The following is a 27,409-nucleotide window of genomic DNA, read 5'->3' as shown; positions in this document are numbered from 1 at the left end:
GCAAGCCAGCATTTTGGTCGCTTTATTAGCCGCAGCGTCGCATTGCAGGCTCATGTTCATCTTGTGGTCAATGATGACCCCCAAGTCTCTTTCTTCTGTAGTGCTAACCAAAGTAGCACTGCTAAGCCTATAAGGGTGCTGCAGGTTTTTCCTCCCAAGGTGGAGAACCTTGCATTTTTCGGTGTTAAACACCATGAGGTTCTCGTCTGCCCATTTGCTGAGCTTGTCCAGGTCAGCCTGGATCACCCACCTATCTTCTGGCGTGGATGCTTTGCCCCAAAGTTTGGTGTCATCGGCGAACTTGGCCAGTCCACTCCTGACTCCAGTGTCCACATCATTAATGAAGATGTTGAACAGTATGGGTCCCAGGACAGAGCCTTGAGGGACCCCACTGGTCACAGGGCACCACGATGAGTGACTGCCGTCAATCACAACCCTCTGGGTCCGACCACGGAGCCAATTTCCCAGCCAAGGCCACAACTGGGCAGTTTGGCCAAGAGGTGATCATGGGATACCAGATCAAAAGCTTTTTTGAAGTCAAGATGTATGACATCAATCTCTTCTCCCTTGTCCAGGTGATAGGTCACCTGGTCATAGAAGGAAATGAGATTGGTCAAACAAGACCTACCCGCAACAAACCCATGCTGGCTATCCCTTAGGAAGTTAGCCTGGGCCAGTCCATCAAGGTTGGCCTCCTTAATAAACTTTTCTAAGATCTTCCCCAGGATAGAAGTCAGGCTAATGGGCCTGTAGTTAGCCGGATCCACTCTTCTCCCTTTCTTGAAGATTGGCACCACATTGGCCTTCTTCCAGTCTTCGGGCACTACACCAGAGCGCCAGGAGTTTTCAAAGATCCGTGCTAGGGGCTGGGCTATGACGCTCGCCAGCTCCTTGAGTACCCTGGGGTGCAGATTGTCAGGGCCAGCTGACTTGAAGGTATCCAGCTTCTCAAGGTGTTCCTTCACGAGGTCAGCATTGATGGAGGGTAGGGGATTCCCCTCACCCAGATTTCCCTGTCCCATAGCAGGCATGGGCATCCCGTGTGACTGATGAAAGACTGACGCAAAGTACCTATTTAATAGGTTGGCTTTTTTCTGGGCGTCAGTTGCCAGTTACCCCATCTGGTTTAGCAGGGGTCCAACATTGCCCTTGCTTTTCCTCTGGCTCCCCACATACCTGAAAAAGGACTTTTTGTTGTCCTTAATGCCTGAAGCTAGTTGGAGTTCAGTTGCAGCCTTGGCTTTCCTGGTTTGCCCCCTGCAGGACCGGACCAGCGTGGAGTAATCCTCCTTGGAGGTGAATCCCATCCTCCATCCTTTGTAGGCTTTCCTTTTAAGCCACAGGAGGTCCGCTAGGTCCCTGGAGAGCCAGGAGGGCTGCTGTGCCTTCTTGCTGCCTTTCCTCCGTGTTGGAATAGATTTAGCTTGTACACTGAGGATCGCTTCCTTGAGAAGCAACCACTCTTCTTGAACTCCCATCTCCCTGGGGTTATGGTCCCTGAGGGCCTGACTGACTAGCCTCTTGAGCTTGTCAAAGTCGGCTTTTCTGAAGTCAAGGACTTCTATGTTGCTGACTGACTTGCCAGCTTTACGGCGGATGGTGAAGGTGATCAGCTCATGCATACTCCCTAAAAGTAGCTTACGGGAAATCAACTTGACCTTTTGGGGCCCAAAATCAAGAGCAGATCACTTCTGTCATTTCCCTTATAGGTGCTTCATTTTCTTATTCTGCTTCTGTCCCCAGAGTATATGCTGGTGATGTTTGGTTTTCTGCAGTGCGAAGGAAAAACTTAAGTGCATTCCATTCCCCTTTTAGTCTGGTGACAAATGTGCTCCTGCATATTTGGACTATTCCATTGGGTCATAGTTTCAGGGGCTGCGATAATTAAAGTTACTGCATCTTATTTGTGGTTATCTGATACTCTTTTTCAATGGTCTGCAGCTATTTTATTATTATTGATTTATTTGAGATGTTATAGCACCTAGAATCCCTGTTCAGGGTCCAAGACCCAACTATGAGAGACACTATAATCATGGAACAAGATAGCCCATGCCCCAGAGAGCTCACAGTCTTAAATTTGGTATTGTGCTTCAAATCTGCTAAACATCAAAGGATTTAAGACGCCTAAATTGTCTGTTGTTTCCCTACACAGAAAACAGTGGGTTAATAATTCCCATTCTCCAAAAAAGAAATGGGAGATTCTGGAAGCTATTTGAGACTTGAAGAAAACCAGGTGTTTTCTTGGAATACCAAGCTTCTGTATGGAACTGATGATTTGGATAGTAAATTAAGAGTTTCTGGTCTGGATTTCCATCTGCCTACACAACCCAATTACATCACAATTACTGCATTTGACTGTTTGGATTGTTATATCTGATGTAAGCGTTTCTGTTTGCCTTAGTTTGTACCATCAAGTATGGCTTTAGCAGCAGCATTAAGATAAGATTTTCTGTACATACTCTCTCAGTTGGTTTATTTGAAGTGGGATAAGGACAGTGGCTGGGGCTCTCATTTAAATGGGACATCTTCTGAAAAGCTACTTAAGTTTAGCTGTACTAAATAGAAAAGATTTCTACATAATGGGGATTATTCTGCCTAATGAGGACATGTAGTTATGTGGTTTAGGATTGGGTCTTCTGTTTTCTGTAATGGTTTATAGTCCTACCATACATGTGCACGCTGGTGCATGCAGTGTGGCTATAATCTCTGCTTTGGGGTGTTTCACTGTTGACTTCCATGTTACTACATACACTGCACCCATGCCAAAAAAGTGGGGTAGAGCACATGGCAGTAGTGTGCACTGTCCAAAACCAGAGCCTGGCTGACTGGAGCCGCGCTCTAGCTGCACGCCAGGTTGCCTGCTGCAGGAGGACCTCAGCAGCAGCTCCTAGAGGCCCTTAGGAACCCAGGTAAGACTGCTGGGACAAGCACAGTTGCTAGCCCCAGCCTTCCCTACTACACCCGGGTAACCTGCCATGTGCCAGAACATGTTATGTCTTGTCTTGTGCCATGTGGGGACAAGTAGCAGCGGCACAAGACATAACAAGGTTTCTTTTGTCCCCATCCTTAAATTTGTCTAGGTCGCTCTAAATCCTAGCCCTATACTCCAGCATATCTATTAAACCCCCAGCTTGGTGTCATCCACAAACTTGCTTAGGGTGCACATCATCCCATATTCCAGATAGTTAATGAAAATATTGAACAAAACTGACTCCACTTGATACTGGCTGCCAGCTAGACCTCAAGCAATTGATTGCTGCCTGTTAAGCCTGATGATCCAGCCAGCTTTCTATCCACTTGACAGTCCGTTAATTCAAACCATACTTCTTCAGCTCGGTTGCAAGAATGCTGTGGGAGACGGTATTAAAAGCCTTGCTAACATCAAGGTATATCCTATCTACTGCTTTCCCCACATCCACAGAGCCAGTCATCTCATCATAGAAGGCAATCCATGTTGGTCAGGCATGACTTGTTCTTGGTGAATCCATGCTGACTTCAGGTGCTTGGAAATGGCTCCCTTGAGGACCTGCTCCATGGTCTTTCCAGGGACTGAGGTGAAGCTGACTGGTCTGTAGTTCCCTGGAACCTTCTTTCCTTTCATAAACATGGGCCCTATATTTGCCCTTTTCCAATTGTCTAGAACCTCCACTGGTCATGAGTTTTCAAAGATAATAGCCAGTGGCTCTGCTGTCGCATCTAGCCCCACAGACTTATACACGTCCAGCTTTTCTAAATAGTCCCTAACCTGTTCTTTCACTACTGAGGGCTGGTCACCATCTCCCCAGACTGTGCTGCCAGGTGCAGTAGTCTGGGAGCTGACTCTGCCTGTGAAGACTGAGGTGAAAAAAGCACTGACTACTTCAGCTTTTTCCTTCTCATCTGTCATTAGGTGGCCTCCCCCATTCAGTAAGGGACCCATGCTTTTCCTGACCTTCCTGCTGTTACTGATATAGTTGCAGAAACCCTTCGTTACCCTTCACATCCCTTGCTAGCTTCAACTCCAATTGTGCTTTGCTTTCTGGTTTGATTTCTGCATGTCTGAGCAATACTCTTATACTCCTCCCAAGTTGTTTGTCCAAGCTTCAACTTCTTGTAAGCTTCCTCTTTGTTTAAGCTCACCAAAGAGTTCTCTGCTAAGCCAGGCTGGTTACCTGCCATATTTACTATTCTTCCTGCACATTGGAATGGTTTGTTCGTGTGCCCTCAGTAAGGTTTTTTAAAATGCAACCAATTCTCCTGGACTCCTTTCCCCCTCAGGCTGGTTGCCAAAGGGATCCTGCCCATCCATTCCCTGAGGGAGTCTAAGTCTGCCTTTCTAAAGTTCAGGGTCCTTACTCTGCTGTTCTCCTTTCTTCCTTTTATCAGGATCCCAAACCTGATCTTGTTATCACTGCTGTCCAAGTTGCTATCCACTTCTGCATCCCCCATCAGTATTTCCTGCTTGTGAACAGTAGGTCAAAAAGAGCACAGCCCCTAGTTGGTCTTTCCAACACTTGCACCAGGAAGTTGTCTCCAATGCTCTCCAAAAAACTTCCTAGTTTCCTGTGCACTGCTGTATCACCCTCCCAGCAGATGTCAAGGTAATTGAAGTCTTCCATGAGAAACAGGGCCTGTAATCTGAAACTTCTGTTATATGTCTGAGGAAAGCTTCATCTACCCCATCCTTCTGGCCTGGTGGTCTGTAGCAGGCACCTTATTTATATACTTCACCCATCTTTCCCCCCAAAAAACTATTGATTGAAAATTGGGGTGTATGTCTTAATGAAACCTGGTTCTAGGCAGTTTGGTTAAAAGAAGAAATATTTTCTTTATTCTGCCTTATCTCCTCAAGGCTTATATATGAAGGGTGTGATATATGGGTAAATACAGTAATACTAAAAATAGTTATCTTCTGTTACTCAGGAATTCATAATAGGGATAGCAGCTATCTATCAGATGCTCAAGTTAACCTAGTTATATCCCTATTATTAAATGGAGGTGACTGCCCTGGGCCCGTGCGATTTGGGGGGCCCCACAGAGCTGGGTGGAGTGGCCGTGGCAACTGCACCGTCGACACTAGTTTTGCGTCCAGCTGCTTGCTACTAATCGCACAACACAGTGGGGAAATTTGCCGTCATGACTCCTTGTGCATCCAGTAGCACTGGAGAACCTAACAATCTCACAGTTTGATGACAGTTGTGAGTCTGTGCTGGGTACTATTATTGTATGTTAATACCTTGTTAACAAACTGTGCTGGGTTTAGAGTTGAGGAGCAGCAGTCTGAATTTGCTGAGTTATTTTACAGTATAGACATTTTCTGTATCTTGATTTCTCTCCATCTGTGATGATAGGATAATCTCTTAACTAATTCATGGTAAAGTCATTGGTTTGCAGAAATGCTTTTATTTTGACTTCCTTGTTCACTTACCAAATTCATAAACTATTAAAGGTGTCCTGGAAAAATAATGTAATTTTTCTTTGCTTTCTCAGTAGTTATCACTGCATTAGCAGAACAAAGTTGTTGTAAGTTCATGAAAAGTGTATGATTTCTTTTAAAATGACTACTTTTTAAAAAGTGGTACTTCTAATACTGAAATATATATTTATAGTATGAAGGTCATGCTGCTTCTTGTAGGTAAGTAGTGATTTTGGGGATTAACTACTTGATGGTTACTGACTTAAATGTCTTCACAAAAGTGTTACGGCAATGTTTTTTGCTTTGAAAAGACGTAAGGGAAAATGCATGTATTTTCTGGGCTTTCAATAGTGGTAGTACAGACTGTCTAATAAACAGGCTTTCTTAGAAAATTATACATTATTTTAAAAGAACTTTGAAATCTTTATTTTGTAGGAACGGCCTCCGAGGACATTGGACAAAATACAGAAGTGCTCAGGACCAGGACAAGTATGATTAATTACAAGAAACATACAGATGTGGCTGTTAAGACATGGAACACCAGAACTGTTACTGGAAAAATTCCACGGAGAAGTGCTACTTTGGCTGCTAATAAAATTAAGAAAATGAGTGACACAAAGGAACAGCTCTCCAGCTCAGAAAGTGCACGCACTGGAAAGAAGAGCAGAAAACTGCTCCATTGCAATGCATTTGCACCTTCCAGGAAAAGACCCATGGACAGCTTTGAGATGGATACTAGTCTGAAGTCTGAAAGTGAGAGAGAAGCAAAAGAGCAATATACCACCAGGAAAAAACGTTCTTGCCCTGATTTGGTTGCTACTAAAAGAAAATATATTAGTGAGTCTGAAAGAGGAAAATCAGAGTCTGAGACGGATATGAAAGTGGCACAAAACAAAAGGCATAGTAAAAACTATAAGCAGTTATACCAAACTGCCTATGGTGAATCTCTTAATGTGAAGAATTCCACAGAAGAATTTTCAGAAAAGGTCTCCAAAAGCATCAAGTCGGAGGATGAGGGCAGTTGGAAACCTTCCAGCCACTCGCTTTCAACAAACAAATGTGGTGGGGTGAACAATTCTGAAGATGAAGCAGATTCTGAGTCAGGCAGCGCAATGACCAATCAAAAAGCTAGAACTTCTCATGGAAGAGTGAAATCCTGTGGTGTAAAGGCCACATTGGAAGTGGAAACGGGAGAGAGAGGGGATAGCAATACTGTGTTGCATAGCATGGAACCATGCAGGACTGCTAGAAGTTCAAAATCTGGACTTCATGCCAACTTGAATTGCTCTTCTCATTTAGAATCTGAAACTGATTCCAGTAACAGCAACTATAGTGCTGTCACAAAAACAAGAAAGAGAAAAAGAAAAGGAAAAACAAAAGTGATTAGAAGAGGTAGAATTTCAAATTCCAATGTGTCGAAGCCTTCGAGAAGGCCCCAACGAAGGAAACGTCTTAAACTTAATCAGGAAAATGACTCTGATGATTTGGACTATACCAAATATAAAAGAGCTAATCGACGTTCTAAAATAAGAACTAGAAATGGGGGTAGGAGGACTGTAAGGTATGATGATGGTGGTGATGACGACGACGATGACAGAGATCTAGACAACACAGCTTGTGGAACATAACCTTAAAAGGAAAAGCCAGCCTGCTTTTTTTATGGTAATAACACTAGAATTCATGATGAATGCCGGCTCTTCTTCGTCCTACATTTCAGGGATTATATTTATATTTTTCTATGAAAAAGTTATGAATGTGATTTAAATCATGACGCTCCTTTTCATATTTTGACTTGCACTTGCCTGCCCTTGTAGCAGCATTTAGCACAGATGCCAAAATGTGCCTCATTATAGGGGCAAATGTTTTTCTTTACTGATATTTTATTACATATAGCAAGAGTTTAAAAAAAAAATGTTCAACACTGGGAAAACAGGTTAATAGCAGTATGTTGAGTATTATTGTTATGGGTGCTGCAATGAGATACTACCTAGGCTATATAATATTAATGCATTCAATTGCAAACACCTCTTAATGCTGTCTGAAATCTCACATGATGGTAACAGACTACAAATAATAGTGGTCATGCTATAGAAAGGTGGACGCTGACATAAAGTACATCAGATAAGAAATAAATGTTCACTACATAAATAATATAACAGCTTGTATTAGTGCAGATGTCAAAATGTTCTGTGCGACCACTATCACAATTATACAGAACCAACTAGCAATGAACAAAATGTTTGCCAATTAAAAAATGGTGCTGGGGAAGATAAGTTTTGCTGACAGGTAGTACTATCATCTTTAATGTGACTTCCATGCTGTAAATTTAAGACCATGATATGCAGGTAAAATCTTGGGTCTAAGCGTTTTTGTGTTTTCTTTATAAAATAGACAAAAAAGTAAAACCAAACTTGTGCTGTGTATTTTTTAATAGGTGAAAAGTTTAATTATATTAATTAAAATATTAATAAACCAGAGGTTTTTTCCTAGCTTTTGTTTACTCCTTTAAATTAAACTTGTACTGAAGCACCTTTAAGTTAACTGGTCAGACTTCTGGGACATGGATAAACCTCGCCTACCATGGATAATAGAGCCACCTACAGTGGTAAGGAAGTGGTATTTTAATAACCCCTCAATTAGTTGAGGCAGAGTTTTGGTTTGTTTGGGGGTTTTTTGGAAGAAAGATTTTCATAATTCTGAGGTTTAGGAAAAACTTCTCAGTGACACTTGCAGTGATCTCTCCTGCGTTTTATTCTGTCAATAAAACATTTAGATTTGAACCTTCAGCATTTAATTCTTTTCTTTGTTGCCATAATTCAGTTGTATCCAGTTTTAATACCTGAAAATCAAACTCTTTCACTAAGTTTGGGTGACTAGAATTAATACTTTAAGGTAGATGAACTGTCATAGTTTTGCTCTATGCATTGTTTTGGTGGAACAAAGGTAGTGGAGGCCACTTCCGGACATATGGCAGCCAACCCCCCTCTTCAGAGCTGTGAATTCAGTACCTATGCTGTAGGTGCTGAAGAGCACACATAGGAGAGGGGGCAAGTTTAGGAAACAAGCTCTGACTGTTATCCCCCCAGGACCAAGGCCAATTGGTACAAGTCAGAACAGTCACTGCTGTTCCAGTGAGCACTACTGTAAAATTAGAGCATCAGCAAGTCAAACTTTTTTTGATTAGCTCAGCTTTTTTTCCTCCACTCCACCCAAATTCTGGGATTCCCTGGATTGTTGTGTTATTGGATGTTGTGTTATCGGATAAGAGGTCTGATTTGCTAGGATTTCACACAAATGTAGGCATAGCTTATCAAACTCTCTGTCTTCATCCTTTTGACTTGAACAGCTTGGCAGGGAAGTCAATTCTCCTGTCCTCCACTGGAGGTGGTGACCAGTGAGAGTTAAGTAAGTGCAATGAGGTTAGGACCACATCTGCTCAGCATACAGTCATTTAATCAAAACCATGTTTGGGACTAGAGGCAAAACAGTGGCCAATTGTCACCATCTTCATTACAGTAACTGATTAAAACAAAGGTTTTCTCCAACAAGTTTGCAGAAAGTTAATTGACACAGTGTGGTTGCAAGTTGCCAAAGTCCTTGTTTGGCCAGCACGTTTTCAGTATCGTACTCTGTCATATAAATGTTGATACGCACTGTTTTCTCTGCCTTCCTCCCCCCGCCCCCCCCCCCCAAAACTCCTGCACTGAGTCCAATGGAAATCTAAAGTTTACAACATTTGTGCCCTAGTATTTTTTTCTCTGATTTAGAATATAGCTTTCAAAATGTTGTATTATTTTTGTAGCAGTTTTGGGATTCAAAATGCACACCAAGTCTCTGATTTTTTGAGCAACAATATATAGTATACAAAACCCATGTTCATTAATGAGACAGTTGGCTATTCTAAGTGGGTTTTTTGTATTTTTTGTTTAAAAATGCCCTTATCAAAAATAAAGTAAAAAATTTTTCTATCTAAAACTAATTGGATGCATTGTTTAGTTGCTGCTTTCTTGAGCTGATAATCAGTGTGTTTTTGAAGTGTAACCTCTAGTACTGGATGGAGTAAATGCTAGCATTAAAAAATGTATGAGCCACAGAATTCTGTTCCATAATAAATGGATGGATAGGTTTTATAGGTGGATTCTCCTTTGCATTTCATAGTTTTATTTATGTCCACATGCCTGCACACACTCACATGCCCACACACACAGGCAGATTGGTCAAGGACTCTTAATTACAGCAGGGGGGAGCAGACTTAAAGAGTGTATGGATTCTTCTTTCTTATTTCCTATAAGTCTTCTGCTCCTTCCTTCAAAGACAATCAACTGTTTCACAAGCTTCATTACTGGTAGATTATTTGGATGAGCCTATTGTTATTAACTGCTTTAAATTGCAATTCCTCAAAATGGAACTCCTACACTATAGATTTTATTTCATGCAACTTAGCTGCTGCCTAAGAAAAACAGATTCATAGCTCTTATCTTGGGAAACATTGGGAGCATGAAGGAACCATGACTCAAAGGTCAGAAGGCCTACGCTGTTCTTTGTCAAATTATGGGCAAAAAAAGGATGTGGAAAGCCTCTGGCTTCTAGCAAGCAATAAACCCCCTCCATAATATACAGGTGTCTGCTTGCAAATGGACATAGCTGACACAACTCTGTGCCTTGATTCCATTGGGATCATAATCTGCTTGAGGGGAGGGAATGTCCCTGCTTCCAATCTATTAGCACGTGCTGTTGTCAACAGAAAATATTAAGTGGTAAATTTTGGTTGTTGTTCTAGAGCACCAACATAGGGGAGAGTGGGGAGGAAAAATATTGCCAACCCCAGTTTTAGAATGCTGCACTATTGCTGTGTCTGCATTCATTACTTAAACAGTAATGGAAGAAATGCTTAATACCATCACTGAGAAAATGCTATTTTTTCTGGATCCTGGTTTCTCTGAGTCATACAAAAGGAAGACTGGAAGGGACCTCCAGAGGTCATCTGGTCCAACTCCGTCTGAGGCAGGATCAGCCCTCTCTAAACCATCCTATACAATCTAAGAAACTTTGTGCCAATTTTGGTTCCTCCCTTTGTCTGGATATGCAAAAATTGGGGGTTCAGGACTGCTGCTTCCTATTCTAGCACCCTGCTGCCCCTGAACAAGCTTTATAAACTAGTAAGCAGTCTTTCTCATTTCATCACCTATCCTTCAGAGACCCAAACATTTTTTTTTTCTTCAGCGATCTATTGCTAGTAAAGACCAAACTTCCATATTCTTTCCCCATTTAGTTTGTCTTGTCTTTATCAGGGAAAAGCAAGAAAGAAAGGGTGTGAGGAGATTCACAGAAGGTAGGGGCTGGAGGGGACCTCAGAGATCATCAGGTTCAGAGATCATCAGCCCCCTTGCTCAGGGTGGGAAAGACTGCTGAGGCCAGGTAACTCCAGCGCTGTGTGCGTCCAGCTGTATAGATGCTCAGGTCTAGTCTACACTTCAGTTTTGTAAGTAGAATTGAGTTTACGTTTAGCTCCCTTGTGGCAGCACAGCCCCTTCTTTCTGTTGGCAGGGTAACACTAGCTCTGAGTCACCGCGCAGCTGACAAGATAGATGGCAATGCACCTACGCTTTCTGCTGACTGCTGCCAACCCTACAAATAAAATGGTGCTTCCCTGGGTGCACTGTTTCCCCTTTTGGCACAACTGCAGCATGATTTTTGCATGAGCTATATGGCTATGCTTGCATGACTTCCCTTTGGCTGGTGTTAGCAGACAGCCCTGATTTTATTTGAACTGTGGAAGGGGAGTTCTACTACAGACTCCATCTGTCTGCATAGAGAGGAAGATGGGACATATTTCTTCATTCTCTGCTGCCCCCTGCCAATAGAGATTCAGCAATGATTTCACAAAAGCAGCTCTGCCTGTTTCAATAATGGGGTGACAGGAGGTCTTAAGAAGCTAGACCCAGCTGTTTCTTTAAAGGTAAATTCTATTCTTTTGGCTTAATCCACTTTGAAATTGGAACAGGTCTTGTGAATAGTTAAGATACTTGGCAAAGGGGTTGCCTCTTGTCTCCCTTCAAAAAAATCCATACGAGGATCCATCGCTACAAAATTGCATCCAAAAACCCTAAAGATACCCTCTTTTCTCTGATTGCTGTTCAAATCAGTCCTGAGGCTGCTGCTTCTCCACTCTGCATGAGGTTAGTTGAGTTGTGCATCATTAGTGATTCTTTGGGCAAGTTGACCTGGTGGTGCCCATCTCCTCTTCAGGTATGGATGGCCATTGTCTTGCAAGGAGCTCACCTGTCCGTTGACAGGTCTTGTTTGTAGTCCTGCTGGGTGTTCACACACCCTCTTCATCCAGCGTAGCCCAGGTGGGGTGCCAGTTTAGTCACTGTAAACCTGACCATGGAACAGGCAGCACTGGTTTGTATGATACCCAGATAACAGACAGAGAGAGGCCTGGCCTAACCTGTGATTGCTACTGCAAAAGTATAAACAATTATAATTTATGTGGAGCAAGCTATTTCCTATAAACCCCACAGAGGAATAAGTAAAAATAAATAAATAAAAAGCTTTTGAGGTCCCCCCCTAGAGGCTCACCTGGCCTTCAGGGATGCAGTGGCTTAGTGCCACATTCTAAAAACTGGGCTTGGTAAACCTTTTCTGGCAGTGGGGCAGAATGACCCAATTTGGGTCCTAGGTGGGCCTATGCTAGAAACTGGTCACCCTTCTTCTCCCCAACCAAGTCATGGCAAACCAAGCCCCTCCTCTACAGACTAGATCCAATGCCTCTGCAGGTTGCCCCCCTGTAGCTATCCTGATTTGAGGAATTCAAGCCAATCTTAAAGAAATAGTAGTAGTTCTGTATTCCTTGTTGATCTATTGTATGAAGTAAGAAGTCCCTGCAGTGGCCAGCTGCTAAACCTGACTTCAATGGAAGCTAGATATTCTCCTGCCCGTGGTCCTAAGCTTTGCAGTTGCATGATAGCATCCTATGATGGAAATGTTGCCAACCCCAGTTTTAGACTGCTGCACTAGACCAGCAGGGTTTGGGATGCAAGTAAATAAAGAGGTGAATCCCTGTAAGAGTCCACATATTTTTGGGTGGGTTTTTTTTTTTTTTGGGGGGGGGTGTTGTTTGTCATCTTTTTTGTTTAAAGGGAGTCAGGTGATGGGTAACCCACTTGCCAAGTTTTTTCATTATTCACTGTTTCAGGTTGGGGGAGGCAATGGTTTCGAATCACCCTGCTCCACAGATTCTTCTCCCTCTGAGAGAGACCTTTGAGTGTATATTGACAACATTTTACAGGGGTAGGGTGGACATTAGCTGTTGTGGTTCCCCCTGCTTTTCCTGTGGCAGGTTGCAGTGAAGGTAGTCTTTTATGTAGTGTTTTCTAGATGATGGTTGTATGAGATGGGTTGGATAGGGCTGATCCTGCCTCAGGCAGGGTGTTGGACTAGATTAGTGGTGCTCAAACTTTTTTTGTACCAGGACCCATTTGTACACATCAATGGCTCGTCCAGACATGGTGTCACTTGCTTCCAACCCACTGACTCTTCCCTCCCCCCCCCCAGGCCCAAGCCCCCTCGTGTGTGGGGCATGGGGGATGGAGGGGGGCAAGCAGAGCCCCTTGTAGGCTGAAACTCTTCCAGCCTGCAAGGGAAAAGCCAGTTTCCCAGGTTTTTCCTCCTTTGAAAGAGAATCAGTTTTTCATGTTTGTTTGCAACCCTTTCATATATTCTTGCAGCCCACTTTTCTATGACTGATCTTGTTAACAACAGGGCTGGCCAGCTTCAAAGTGGCTAGGGTGGCCATCATAGAGGACACTCCAGTTGTTCTCTGTTAATATGAAACCAGATGCCTTTATGTCCTCTATTTGTCTCCTCAAGAGAAAAATAGAGGACATAAAGGCATCAGGTTTTATATCAACCGAGGACAGTGTAGCAGAAAACCTGACTGCCCTCTATGAAGTGGCCCAACCAAATCCAAATCAGTGACTCGGTCCAAAACCATCAGTGGCCCTACAACCGGCAAACATCTTCCATGCCCAGCAGGGGCTTCAGATACTTCCAGAGTCTTTTGGCAGGCATCCTACATGCAGGCCCAAGCCCTCAGCCATATGGCCGCGGAAGCAACCTAGGGAGGAGCCTCCTACTTCCGTAAAGTGAACTTCAAGCCCCAACATCTCAGTGGGTACTAAACCACACCAGAAGAGCTGTTACCCATGGGCATGCTTAAGGAAAACTGCCTTCATGGGCCCAGATCCATAGCGTTCATAGGGACAGAGGGGTGAGAAGTGGGGGAGGGCAGACTCAGGCTTGCCCCCACTGCCTGGCCCCTGTGTGAGGGGGCAAGCCCTTGGCTACATGAATTAGCTGCTGAAAGGGAGAAGGGAGGGCAAGGCACCTGGAGCCCAACTGGCTTTGAGCCCTGCTTCTGCCACCCACTGTTGCCATATTGGAAGCTCAAAAATTATTGTATTTGTTGAAAAATTACAGTATGCTGATGCAAATCAGTCCTCTTACTTCCTTTATATTGCTCCTTATAAGTTGCCAGTGTGTGAGTGAGAATTGGGGTATCAGAGTTGAAGCATTTCTTTATTTGGAGGCCAGCCTTTCCAAGAAAGTGATGGCAGTGAAAGTCGGGGGGAGGGGAGTGGGGGGACGACAAGAAGCTTGCAAGTCAGTTAAGAACCCCTAAGGGTGACTTGGGTTTTGCATCTGCTGCAGCAATCAGCTGCTTCAAAAATTACTGGACATTTTTGAACACTATTATTATTATCATGATTATTATTGTTGATCGCATAAGACTTGGAATTATCGCACAAATTCGATCGTTACTGCATCCCTGCCAACACTAACGCCTCCGAAAACCCAACCCCGCCTCCCTTGACGGAGGGAAGTGAGGTCGCCCTTCCCTTGTGGGCGCGGCTTATCCCCCTCGGTCTCGCCTCTGGGCGGACTGCGTGACTAGAGCGGCGCTCCCCACTCTATAGTTAGTTTGAGGAAGAGCGGCGGCACTGGGCCGGGCGCTTGCGCAGTTGCGCGAGGGGGGGCGTGGCTCTGCCCGCGTGAGCCCCTCTCCTGGCCTTGCCATGGCCACGTTCTTCGGGGAGGTGGTGACGGCGCTGTCCCGGACCGGGGTGGACGAAGAGGAGGCGGAGCGCGAGGAAACGCCTGAGGATCTCGAGATTCGCAGGGAGCTCGAAAAGAAAAGGTGCCGGCGGCGGTGGGAGAAGGGAGGGACCTCCTAACGGTAGGGGGGGCCGAGGTTAGAACACCTCGGTCGTTGCCATAGGAATGCGGGATCTTTCTCTCTCTCTCTCTCCCTGCCTCCCCCCCCCCCGGCTCAGGGGCCGCACGCGGGCGCTAACGTCACTGGGGGCGAGGCCGGGAGGGCGCGTCACGCGGAGCTGGGCCGGGTTCACCCACCTTTCTCACCCCGCAGGGAGGTCCGCGTGCGCTGGAGCCCGCGCCCGGAGCCGACGCCCGACGCGCCACTGCGCTGCTCCCGCCTCGTCGTGGCCGCCGGCCACAACGCTGTGGGTGAGTGCCTGTGGGCCAGGCTCGGAGGGAGCTGCAGGGGTCACTGCTCACCCATCACCCTACCTAGACTCCTGGCAGCCCCAGGCGAACTTTTAGTATTTCTCCCACACCCCTCTTTGCCAGAATTGATAATAATACTAAAAATTACCATTTGGGGGCCCCAGGTGGCTGCCCTGTTCACCCATACCTGTGTCTCTGCCCTGCCCCGCCCAGACCATCCCTTGTTGTCTGTGCCCTGTGTGGGATGGCCACCTTGGCACAGCGCAGAGCACCCTGAGCTGCCAGGCTGACTGGCTAACTGCCTTTCTCTTCTTGGGGAGTGTGCTAGTTGAGGTGATCCTGCCTTGGATAAGGGGCTGGATTAATGGGGTGTGCTGATCCTCCTGCTAGGAGCAAAGATGGTTAGAGAGTCTCACTTCTACACTCAGGGTCAGCCCCATGTGGGGTCAGGGAAGAATTTTCTCTCAGGACTGGTGGGGACTGCATGGGGTTTGCCTTGCTGTGTAGTGAGGTGTTGTCAGTATATGCCCAAGTGGTCCCTGGCAGAGGGCCACATCCTCCTTCTGACACAGCAAGGCTGAGCCCCTGAGCCAGTCCTGGAGGAAAGTTCCTTCCTAACCCCACGTGGGGCTGACCCTGAGTGGAAGGCTGAGACCCTCTAACCAGCTTTGCTCCTAGCAGGAGGATCAGCACACCCTACTAGTCCAGCACCTTACCCAAGGCAGGATCACTCCCAGCAAGCCCACCCCATGGGCAGAGATGGTTGTTACTCACATTAGTCTTAAGTCAAGTAGAAAGCTGCAGCGCCTCCCTGCCAAGCGTCTGTCCAACTTGCTTCTGAAAATTCCCAAGGATGACACTGATTTCTTGAGGTAGCCTGTTCCGATGCTTGACCAGCCTCTTAGTCAGGCCCTTGTAGTCAGGAAGTTCCTCCTAATCTCCAGTCTAAATCTTCACTGCTGCAGCTTGAACCTGTAGTTGTTCCTCAGGTATTTGAACATGTATCCAATCCCTGCTTAGTTTTCTCTAGACTAAATAGAGACATAGAGAAGTTGAGCTGGAAGGGACCTCCAAAGGTCATCTAGTCCAGCTGCCATAACCCTAGTTCTTTCAGCCATTCCTCATAAGTCTTGCCTCACTGCTGTCCCTTCACAGTCAGGCAGCTGCAGCACCCTGAGGCACCTCAAGATCCTTTTGAGGGGGCCATGCAGTGTGCATGTGCTTTGCAGGAGCTTTCCCCTAGGAATCTATGGCAGCAAAGCCTGATCGCCTCGACCGGGGACTCTCTGAACCCTTTCTTCCAGAAGAACTACAATAAGACTTTCTTATAGTCAAAAAACCTAAGCAGAAGCTCAGAGTGGGCATTTTCCAAACCAGAACTTGAGTCAAACAAAGGGATCTTGGGTCAAAAACAAAGTTGGGAAGTGCAAGGACAGAATTTTCAACCTGAGGGTGGTGACACTCTAGAGCCTTTGTAGTGTAACCCGACATAACAAAAGTGCTGTAGATGGGCAGCACAAATACTTCTGTGCCCTTCGCTTCTATGTTCTGCCCTTCACCTTGCCATATTGACGGCTTTTGTTTACTTTCACCTCTACTGCAAATCATTGTGGCTCCCCCATTGACGCTTCTTTAAAACATGAATCTGACCAGCAAGGTGACTTCAGGGTTTGGGCCAGTTTCTCTGTGTTCCTCTGAGGTTTGAGTAGGATCAAAGGCAGTCGCTGAAGCTTTCTGAGGGGGAAATGCAAAGGTGTTGTGAGAAGAGCAATGTAATAACAGCAGGTATGTCTGCCCCATTTTGATAGCAATCATGAAAATGCAGGTGAAACAGGGTAGGTGTTTCTCCTCTGATGTATCTGAATCTCCAGTAGGAACCAGTAGAAAAGCAAAAAAAAAAGCCTATCTTCCCATTGGGTGGATTGGGCCTTCGTCCTAAGCTGTATACAGGAGTCAGCAGTTTAAATTTCCAGTCAGGGATGATGATGAAAGAGGTTTCTTGCTCCTGTTAAGCTTTGTGGTGACCAGCGTTTAAATACACATTTGTTGGATTATGTTAGCTAACTCATGCCCTCTGAAACACTGCTAAAGCCTTTCAGAAAAATGCATTATGTAGTCAAGTTCATAGACTTTAAATAAAGCTTAAAACTACTTAGCTTTCTTCACCTCACTTTTCTCATTTCTCACAGCACTTCAGTGCTGTGTTGGTTAGACATCTTGAGGTTTGCCATGTAAATTTATAGGGGTACACTGATAAAGGTTTTCTTGGCCAATACCGATAGCTGATTTTCACCAGCCATATTAGCCAATACTGGTCCAATAACTAATTTACAGGATCGTAGCTGGGCAGTGTGGAGAGCAGTGCCCTGTAGGTAAGTCTGTGGAGGGGATGGGGCAGTGTGGGGCAGATTGAGGCCCTCCCAAAGTGAGGGAGGGAGCGGGGCTGAGGCTGGGGGCGCTGCCTACCTAGGGTGGTGAATGGGAACCCGGGACCAAGGCAGGGAGTGGGACAAAGCCATTGGTGGCTCATCCAGGGAATCATTGTCCCGGCACTTGAAAATGGTGGTGGTGATGATGCTGGAACTAAAGCTTGTCAAATGAACTTAAATTCAAGCGCTGCCACCACTATCTTTAAGTGTAGGGTACTTTTAGAAAACGAGCAGGGGGCCAAGGGCAGATGGGGGCTGCTCACTGCGGGCTCAGGGCTCTCCACCCTGCCTCCTTTGCTCCAGAAGCTGCACGTTGGCTGCATGCCCCCTGTCCACCAAGCAGTGGCAGGCACAACTTGCTGCCTCCAGACAGGGCAGGGGATGCATGGCCAGTGCATGGCTTCCAAGGCAAGGGCGGAGGGCGGGCAGTCCACCTCTGCCCTGCGCAGAAATCTGGGGTGGTACATGTCCTCCTGTGTCTCCCGCAGCGGGTGTATGCAGCAGCGTCCCTCCCTCCCCATGCCCCCTAGATGAGCCACCTGCAGCTCTGTCCTACTCCTAGCCCTGGGTCCATTCACTGCTCTGGCTGGGCAGTGACCCCTGCCCCTACTCCACTCCCTCCCTCTCTGTGGGGACCTTGATCTGCCTCCTGCCTGCATGTCCTCCCACAACCCTTCCTCTCCACAGACTTACCTGAAGGGCGCTGCTCTCCATGCTGCCTGGCTGCATTCCTAGCCACATGCATGCTGCAACTGCATGCAGCATCTGGGGGCCCCAACCAGAAGGCATATTATATTTATCAGTGGTATTATCACTGGCTACCCCGGCCAAAAAAAGCTGATGGCCAATAATATTTATTTGTCCTTTTATCAGTGCCGATTTGATATGGCAGCAAGATATCAGTGCACCTCTATACATTTATTTGTGACTATTTTATATCCATTTGTTCTTGGGCTTATATTGCCCTTTAATTCTCTTGTATCTTTGATGTTTACCACTACTGTATTTATTGACAGCTTTTACATTTCTCTTAGCCTTTTTCTTTTTTTTGTTATGCCCAAGCTCATTAGTGACTTCTTATAACATAAAGTGTCCATTCCCCTGATCATCCTAGGAGTCTCTTTTGGACCCCTTTCTTTTGGGTTCACTTCTCTGGAATGAATGAATAACTAGATTTTTACTTTTGTTTGAGGTTAGATTTCATCCATGCCGCATATAATGACATTAACCTTTTCTATTTCTGCTAGACGTGATTAACTTTTTCCACCCTTTTTCACAGCTGTATTGTATCGATCTTCTGTCAGTCTGACAAAGGAGGAGGAAGATCTTGGCTATACTTGTCAATCATAGGATAAAATAACTGCCCCCGCCATGATTAATTGGCACGTATTGCAGGCTTTTACTATATAAAGTAATATTGATATTTGCAGCTTTCCTGTCCTCCTTTATTCTGGATTCTGTACATTGGGAAGTAGTTGGAGCCATCAGTTTGTGGAATGAGTGGTGCAGGACATCAGATGCAACAAATGTCCTTCCAACAGATTCCTTCTGTTTGTTCTACCGATTAATATCAGATCCTACAGTAAGTAACTTTGGTCATTTTTGGGGAAAAAAACTTGGTCCATATCTGAGAGTCAGTGATGAGGGGAAGGGAAGAGCAAGTCCCTTTACAGAAAAAAAATATAGGTTGCAGTGTTTTTGACTAGCTGCTTCATAAGCTGATTTAACACATCATGTGAGTTGGTGCTGAGATGAGGTGAATTTCTGAAAATTCAACATAGATAATATTGCACCTTACCAAAGTAAAAAAAAAAAAAAAAAATTATGGAATTCAAGGTAACCCCCCATATCTAATCCCCACACTTAGAGTAGATAGCGAGCTAATGAGGATGCTATGAGACAAATAGTTATTCCTGTTTTATGTAAAAATGCCTGTATACAATTCTGTTCTTTCAGGTTTTATTGTGCCAGTGCAATTGCTATGTGGCTGAGGATCAACAATTTCAGTGGCTCGAAAAGGTAAGATTGAGATAAGTGCAAGTTAACCATATCTTGAAAAAAGTTTCCTTATAAGCCACACTCTTTATAGTGCCCAGTTATTTTTATATGGTTTCCTTTTCTCTGTTGGTTTAAAAGAAAAAAACAATACCCAAAAAGCTAAACATTTTCCAGATTTCCTAACTGGAAGTTGCATGAAATCCCATAATAGCTGTCACTTGGTATGCCCGCTGTCGTTAACTTGGTAAAACAGTTTCCATTAGAGAGTGTGTTTTCTTACACTTATAACTTTAAAAAAAATGCTGCTTAGGCTTAAATTTCCTATTACTGGTTTTAGCCCAGAGGTGAATTGTTTCAACCACTTTTGAGTTCTAAGGAGTGGAAAAATACTTTCCTTCCTTAATAAAAATAAAATCTAATTGCGTTTGAACAGCGCCACAGCTACCAAAAATAACTAATTTGGAGCTTGGCATGAACAAAGTCTTTATTAAGGAGCGTGTGCTCTGTTTCTTTAATGGTGGTGAAGTTTTTAAAACAAGGATCTTTCTGAGCATGTATGGTCCATCTGTGCCATTATTATGCACTTTCCCATTCTGCTGTTGTTTAGACTGCTGCTGGAGCAGCTTGCATTATTGCCAGGCCCAATTCTGAAGGAGATTTTTAATTTACTTTTTCTTTTTCACAAAGTTGACAGTTAGCTCCTTTTCAAATAAAAGCTGAAATTCTTCTATGATCGCTTGACTCCAAGAGCTGGAGAATTAAACATTTAATGTTGAGGGGTTCTTTAGAAACCCTATGGATTGGAACGCTATGCAAATTACGTGCATAAATAGGTCATATCATTCTCAGGACTTCTCTACAGGTGCAGGGCAGGAGGCACATTTGTGGGATCACCCATCAGATCCCATCACAGGTTATCACCAGCGCAGGAGGAGGCTGGGATCACAATCCTTGGCTCCCCCTGCACTGACTCCCATGGCTGTGAGTCCTGCAGTTGACTGGGTTCCCAGGAAGAGTGGCGTTCCCACTGCTGGTGGCTTACAGTAGGGACAGTGTCCTCTCCACTGCAAGCCCACCACTGTGAACCTTGTCAGCTGCAAGGCTGACAGTGGGTGGTGTTGTCTTGTAGGGATGTAAACATAGTGTGTAAAAAAACAAACAAACAAAAACCCAACCCCCCCCAATTTAAGCTCTTCTAATTATATTGGTTAGCAGTTTAACTGATAACATATGTAGTGAGTGTATGTGAAAGAGAGAGAGCCTGTGTATGTGCACAAGGGCAAGTTGCAGATGGTGGCAGCAGCGCCTTTGCTTCCCATCATAGCACACAGGCTTGGGGTGGGCTCCGTGCTGGTTGGTGCACCAGGAGTGGCTCCATATGAGGACAAGCTATGCCCTGCAATGCCCTGGTTTGAGGGGTGGGGGGGCTCACAGCTAGAGGATTCTTCTCCATTTATCTCTGCTCCCTCCTGCAGGGGCTTCCTACTCCTGTGCCTGACCAAGGTGCCAGGTGGCCCAGATTCCTGCCATCCTCCCCTGCCTAGCACTGCTGCAAACAGGGTTGAGGCACAAAGCTGGTCTGGCGATTTTGTTAGCTAGAAAACACCTCTGCTCCCCTGGGCAGGGCAACAGGGAGCCAAAATGCCACAATAACAATGCATTACCCACTCAGCCCAGCCCAGGTGTTAGGGCTTGGTAACAGGGCTCTGGAGCTCCATGTGCCCACATGCAGCCTCAGCTGCGGCCACCTCTCCCCACATATTACCCTCTTCCCCAGCCTGTGTGACATGAGCAAAGTGCCGCCTTCCCCCACCGTTGTCACTTTGGGGCTGAGGGGGCCCAACCCTCTACACCCTACTCACCCCTCAGGGAGCCCCTGGCAGGCCGAGGATCAGTAATTCAGGGTGCAGGCAAGAATCATGCCCCATACCTCCTTGCCCCCTGGAAAGGACAGTAGACCCCCCGCACCCCCACCCCAATGACACCTGGGCCTGGGGAGATGCAGCCCTGCCCGGCAGGCAGCACAGCCCATGAAACCATGGGTGGCAGCAGCAAGCAAGGGGTTTTACCAGCCTGCTGCAGCAGCCAGCACACTGGGAGGAAGGGAACAGGCGGCATGCCTCCTGCCCCGCTAGACAGCAGAGTAGAGGAGGGGATGGGAGCAGACTAGTACCTAATAGCGAGGCTCTGTTGACCTTTGTTCAGTCGTTTGCAGCCTTCCCACCACCTGTCATGAGCAGCCCAGTCTGGCAGGCAGCAGGGAGGCTGGAAGTGGCTACACTGGGGTGTAGCCAGCTATAGATACTAGTCTTCCCCTCCATCCGCCACCTCCTTCACTCCTTCTACCCTCCCCTTGCTGTGCTGCCTCCCAGTTGCTGTTGGGGCACTGTGTGGCTTGCCTTCCCACTTTCCCTGCCAGACGCACCCAGCCCATGCTAAATGATAACCAGTAAGCTATCAGTAAGTTATCACTGGGCTTATTGATTACCTGATTAATTGTTTAACTGTTCAGATACCTAGCTCCCAGCCACAGGGTAACACTTGGCTCCACATTCAATTAATGATGCAGTTAAAACAATTTGCAAAGTTATTTCACCTTTCTGTGGAATAACTTAGTAGCTTATTGTTTGTTTTATCGCACCATTAATTTGTTGAATGTGTAACTGGGTCACAACTTAAGGCATGATTACCTGGTTAATCATGGCATAAGAGTAATGTATAGAGGGGACCTCAGTGAGGTTGAAGGTAGGTGTTTTTTTTGGGTTTTTTTTTGCTTCATAGATGAGATTCTTTCAAAGAGAATTTCTTTAAAAAAAAACAACCCATGAATGGTACAGTTGTTTTTTTTTTTAAATAAATGTCATAGGAAAAATAATTAATTTGTTGTGTTAAACATACCGGCAGTGGCATGTCTGGTCTTTCCTGCTTGGGAAGGTGGAGGGGGCTCTTCAGCACCTGAATTCTCCTGTTTCAAGTGATGGAAGAGAAAGAACTGCTTCTAAACACACTTCACATGTTGTTAGTCATTGAAGTTAAATGATGCTAAAGACATCTGTAAAACTCTTTTGAGCTTGACAAAAATATTTCCAAAATCTTTCAACTTGTTTTTCAGTTTTCAGCAGCTTGTGATGTTATTTTGTTGTCCTCTGCTTAACCTAGAGCAGGGATCTGCAATGTTTTGAAGCAGGGGGCGCTTAATGGAGGCCCCTCTTACAGTCCTGCCACGTCTGCTTTTTGCCACTGCTGAAACATTGCAGAAGCTCCCTGGCTTCAATGCCTGGATGAAATGGCTGTGGGCTGTAGGTTGCTTACCCCTGCCCTAGAGTTTCCAAAAGAAAGCTAATCCTGAATTTCTGCTCTTGTTAAACATAATCTACACAAATTAAATTAATCTATACAAAGCACGAAAAGTTTTAGTATTTAGTAATGTATTTTTTCATTTTTCCACCAAAGTGTATCTTAATGTCTTAGGTTACAAAGAGCATACTCTGAAACATTACAGATGGATGTTCAGCGTGATTAATATGGAATCCTGTAGTCCCTGACAAGTGTTTTTGTATTTAATGTTCTATAAATTTGTCCTACATACAGTAAGAGGTAATTTAATAGACTGTACAAATACACTTCTATAACTTATTTTTCATAGTCTTGTTTCCTTCCTGATACAAATCCTCAGTGGATGATATAAAGAATATATGTACACTTTTGCTGTGATAGACTGCTCATTTACAAAAACGAGGATGAAAACTACAGTGAAAAAAAGAAGACATTTCTAATACCTTAAACTAACAAGTAGTAACATCCAAAGACTATATGAGAGGAAGTTTGGGATCCAGAACTTCGGGTTTTTTTATGCAGCAGTATTTGTTCAACTCAACGAACAATCTGGGGGAAAAAAAATCAAGATTGCCCTAAAAAGTTCTGGGCAAATTTCAGTTTTAAATAGGATGAAATGAAGAAGAGGTATAATGTGGGAGTAAGTAGTGGACAGCTTTATAAGAAGATTGTTCGTTAATTTATGTAATCTTGCGGCTTCATATGGAGTCCTTTCCGTTTCTGCTCCTAGCATTAGAAAAAATAAATTGTTCAGTTCTCCACAGATCTTTAGACAGAACCAAAATCTGATATACAGGGTAAATCTACAGAGAAAATCAGTAAACTTAATACATGTGTTATATCTGTTACCTTCTCTCATATTTCATTCTTTGTTTTGATCCTAGGTTTGAGTACAGGAAATTCTGTTGAGTGGTAGAAATCACACTTAACTCTGCAAATCTAAATTAAACTGCTTTTAGCTATAAAAACAAAATTAAATCTATCTTGCGTAATTGAATTCTATTATATGTAATCCCAAGAAAAACAAAAGTTTATCGTAGTGTTTTTATTCCAGGTTTTTGGCTACATACAGAAGAAGGACTTACAAGTGATCATTCTTTCAACATGTCCTGTAACTAATTATAAAACTCCAGAATCCACTTTAACACTTCCTTCTCCTTTTCTGAAAGCTTTAAAGACCAAAGAATTCAAAGACACAATCTGTTGTCCATTGCTGGAGCAGCCAAACATTGTACAGGACCTTCCTGCTGCTGGTATATTGGAACTTTAGTTTATTTTTATAGTCAACCATTTCTTTTGCAAAAACATCCTTGCATTCTGCTACAAACTAGGTTGTTGAATACATTAATTTCGAATAACAGCATTTAAATGATTAATCTTAACTTGCAATTTTTTTCCAAAATGTACTGAATGGGGCAGGACCATGAACTCCCAAAAAATAATGCATAATATTTTGGCATTTTACAAAGCTACTAGTAAAGCAGTCAGTTTAACAAAGGTTTTTTTACATAATTTAGTACTTATCATATACAAAGTAACATTATGCCACTTATTGTATTCTCTGACTTTAGCTGTATACTTTTCTGTTAACTCAAGGTGTTTTGAATGCCCCGTCACTGAAGTAGCTAAATATCTGTTGTGGTATTGGAACAGTTCCTCATATTGGATAATGTACAGTGATTAATTCATTGATCCAACCTGTTAATAATTTCTTTCCTAATCAGATATGTAAAATCATTTTCATAGTGAAAACTATTAGACCTGCTCAAATTCTCATCAAGGATAGTATATAAAAATTGTTGGCTGAAGGATGCTGACAACCTACTGATTTAGGAGGAAAACATTATCTACCACAAAAGTTCTTGATAGTATGGGGTGTTTTGTATTAACATAAGAAAGTAAGGTGGATTTTAAGCAAAGTCTCATACTGCCCACTGGTACTTCCTGATTAACATTGCCCAGCAATAAATACTAACTCTAACTCATTTTTACAAGCCCCTTTTATAATTTAGGTTCTCAGATACCAAGAAAATGTTGTGAGAACCTGTAATAGGATTTGAAATTCAGTAGTTTGTACACAGAGAAGGTTTTAACGACTTCTTTGTTTAGAATGCTGAGTTTGAGCACCATCATATTTTATTTTACTGAGCTGAGAGGTGTTACATCCACTCTTTGATGTAACTTGTCTTTTCTCTTGGTCTTTATCTAGTTCTGAGTTACTGTCAAGTATGGCAGATTCCTGCAGTACTGTATCAGTGCTATACTGATGTCATCAAACTGGATACCGTTACAATCGAAACATTCAAGCCTGTGCTTTCTTCTAAGATCATGTCAAGTTTAGTCAAGGTAAAGCTTGTTTTTAAAGATTAATTGATACATAGGTTTTTGATATTATAGTGTTTTGAGGTTTTGGGTGGTTAAGGTTAAGTGAAATGTAGGGAGTTTGCAGAGAGACAGAGGCACAAATTTGAATTAATGGACTTTTCTGAAGAGAAGTATTAGCAATTGGAGTACTTGTATGGTTTAAACTGTTTCCATCTGTGATCAACCCCTAAGCATCAGTGAATCTAAAACTTAACGCAAGTAGTCCGGTATTTCAAGACATGCTTTCAAATGTCTGTTATTACTTCAGCTTCTTATAGAAGCCTTTCTTTTAAAAGCCTGTAAGCACTGTCATGTGTTTACTGATCCCATATAAGTGTCTTACCCTTATACATCCATAGTCAGGATGATGCCATTCTATCAGTTATACATTTTCTGGGGACTGACCTAGTCCATACATATATTCTGTTTTGAAATTATTTTCTAAGATGTATCATCTTTATAAAAATATAGATTTTGGGGCATATTGAATCATAAAGTTTGTGCATTGAAACCTGACTCCTGCAGATACAGTACTAAACGCAGTGCTGTAGCCTGAGGTCTACCTACTCAGTCGCCAGCAAAAGAAAAGTTAAATGTTTTCCTTTCTAAAATGATTTTAATGAACTGTGGCTGCTCAAAAACACTTTCTCTGCTTTTGCCAATTGGACTTTCATTTAAATGGAAATAGCAACCAGTAGGAGTGTCTGCGTATTTCAGCTGTAACTGTAGGAGTTGCAAATTTCAGCTTTCAGACAGTGCCTATTGATTTTAAAGGATCCAACAGGCTGTTAAATTGGCTCTTTAAATTTTAAGTACTCTCTTCCTTTTGCGGGGGGTAACTATATGAGGAAGGGAATACAAGTTAACAAGTCCCAGTGTACGATTAAACTGTATTCTCTTTTGGTGTGTTCACCAGCACTCTGTGTCTTCTTTTTTAATATAGTTGGTATTTTAATCACTTCACTGTTCACAGGAGTAAAGTTTTGAACAGGAGGTAAAGAGTGATTGATTGATTTATTTATTTATTCTTAATATTGTTAGTGACTACTTCTTTATTTTATTAGGATGTTCCTGAAAGCACAGAGATGTTGAAGAAATTACTGGCAACCAATGAAATTCATAATAATATCTACACATAAAATGGACAACCACCCGCTGACCAGTACTGTAAAGTCTTATGTAATATGCACTTTTGTAAACTACAGTTGCTTTCAATGAAAATATTTTGGAATTGTGCTTGTTTACTTAAAGGTGAAATAAATACTGACTGATTTTACATTTTGAGGGGTTTTTTTTATTGTTTGGGCATTAATTGTTGGCTTGCTTACTAGATGTAAGAAATACTAGATGGGAAATTTTAGAATAGTTTGTGCAGGGAAGATACCTTGAGAATGAAACATGCCTTTTTATTTAAGTGGACTTTTAAAAATATATATGCACTTTCTATATGCAAAACAAGAAATATACTTCAGGAGCACAATTATCTGTTGTCATATTATTTTGAGACAGAGCACTTAAGTTTTCTTAAATATGTCCTTTGTAAGCCTTGTCTGTGACTCATCTCCTGTAGCAAAGTGCTTCAGCACTGCAGTTGATATTGCTGCACCATGTTTTTAAGAATCTTAAAGTATCTTAAGAAAATGATGGTAAAAAACTGTAGTAAATGAACCAGTAGAAATCTGACATTTGCTTTTCAAATGAGTAGAGCTATAGGAATGTTGAGTCACGGCAGATGTGTGTAATATGTAATTTCATTGTTTTTATTTCACTTCTGAATTTGCCTCTGTATTTTAGCCACCTTTTTAAAGAAATTTACTTTTTGATTGTCTTAAATTTTGCTGGCTAAAACTTCAATTAACATTTTATATCTTAACAATCAAATCTGACCAAAAACATTAATTTTGAATCATACATTAAAATGTTCATTGAGCATCTTAAGTTTACAAATGTGTCGTCAGCACAAATCATTTTATATTAAATATGAAATAATCACACACACAGCGTCAATATTAAGTAGTTAGAGTTAAAATATTTATAGAGATTGGTTTAAGAGTCAGTGATATATTGTTCTACCAGTGTCTTTTAAAGTATATGTTAGGGTCAACATAAATTTGATATATTAACTGTATGTTCTCCTTGACTATTAATTCAAGATCCTAGTTGAGAATGTGTTGCAAATTTAATTTGGTTATAACCAAATAGCATAAGAGTACTGTCAATACAATGTACCCTTTTAAACTTTTTGAGTTATTAATTAAGGAAGAAAGATTACTTTGAATATACTATGGCTTAGCTTGCTTTCAACATGGCTAATTTTATTTTGTGTAGGAAGCCCACTGAATTTGAATGGTATATTTTG

At 43.2% G+C, this 27,409-nt stretch overlaps 2 protein-coding genes across 3 annotated transcripts in view; both read left to right on the top strand.

Moving 5' to 3' along the window:
- BRWD1 (bromodomain and WD repeat domain containing 1) overlaps window positions 1–9,044 on the top strand; it is a 93,881-nt gene extending 84,837 nt beyond the window's left edge. Inside the window, exon 42 of one of the 2 annotated variants that reach the window (XM_090060855.1) lies at window positions 5,831–9,044. In XM_090060855.1, the coding sequence (XP_089916981.1) occupies window positions 5,831–7,023 (1,193 nt within the window). In that variant the 3' untranslated portion in view covers window positions 7,024–9,044. The remainder of the gene's footprint in view (window positions 1–5,830) is intronic. The other variant, XM_090060866.1, reaches the window with a different exon arrangement.
- Window positions 9,045–14,412: 5,368 nt separating this feature from the next.
- Window positions 14,413–26,331, top strand: PSMG1 (proteasome assembly chaperone 1). Its single transcript, XM_090060841.1, has 7 exons — window positions 14,413–14,594; window positions 14,826–14,923; window positions 18,783–18,934; window positions 19,309–19,371; window positions 23,741–23,939; window positions 24,896–25,032; window positions 26,115–26,331. The coding sequence occupies exons 1-7, from the start codon at window positions 14,473–14,475 to the stop codon at window positions 26,187–26,189; spliced, it is 846 nt and encodes a 281-aa protein (XP_089916967.1). The 5' UTR covers window positions 14,413–14,472; the 3' UTR covers window positions 26,190–26,331.
- Window positions 26,332–27,409: the final 1,078 nt, after the last annotated feature.

The sequence above is a fragment of the Crocodylus siamensis genome, chromosome 1, assembly GCF_052110815.1.
Source record: "Crocodylus siamensis isolate JL-2025a chromosome 1, ASM5211081v1, whole genome shotgun sequence".
Classification (NCBI taxonomy): Eukaryota; Metazoa; Chordata; order Crocodylia; family Crocodylidae; genus Crocodylus; species Crocodylus siamensis.
The sequence above is the reverse complement of the archived record's forward strand: the minus strand, read 5'-3'. Positions and strand labels throughout refer to the sequence as shown.

What these genes read in the sequence shown, in the direction of transcription:
- PSMG1 (XM_090060841.1), top strand. Translation starts at nt 14,473, where the DNA reads ATGGCCACGTTCTTCGGGGAGGTGGTGACGGCGCTGTCCCGGACCGGG. An exon ending in ACAGGACCTTCCTGCTGCTG is followed by an intron (nt 23,940 to 24,895) that starts GTATATTGGAAC and finishes GTCTTTATCTAG; the next exon opens with TTCTGAGTTACTGTCAAGTA. An exon ending in TCATGTCAAGTTTAGTCAAG is followed by an intron (nt 25,033 to 26,114) that starts GTAAAGCTTGTT and finishes TTATTTTATTAG; the next exon opens with GATGTTCCTGAAAGCACAGA.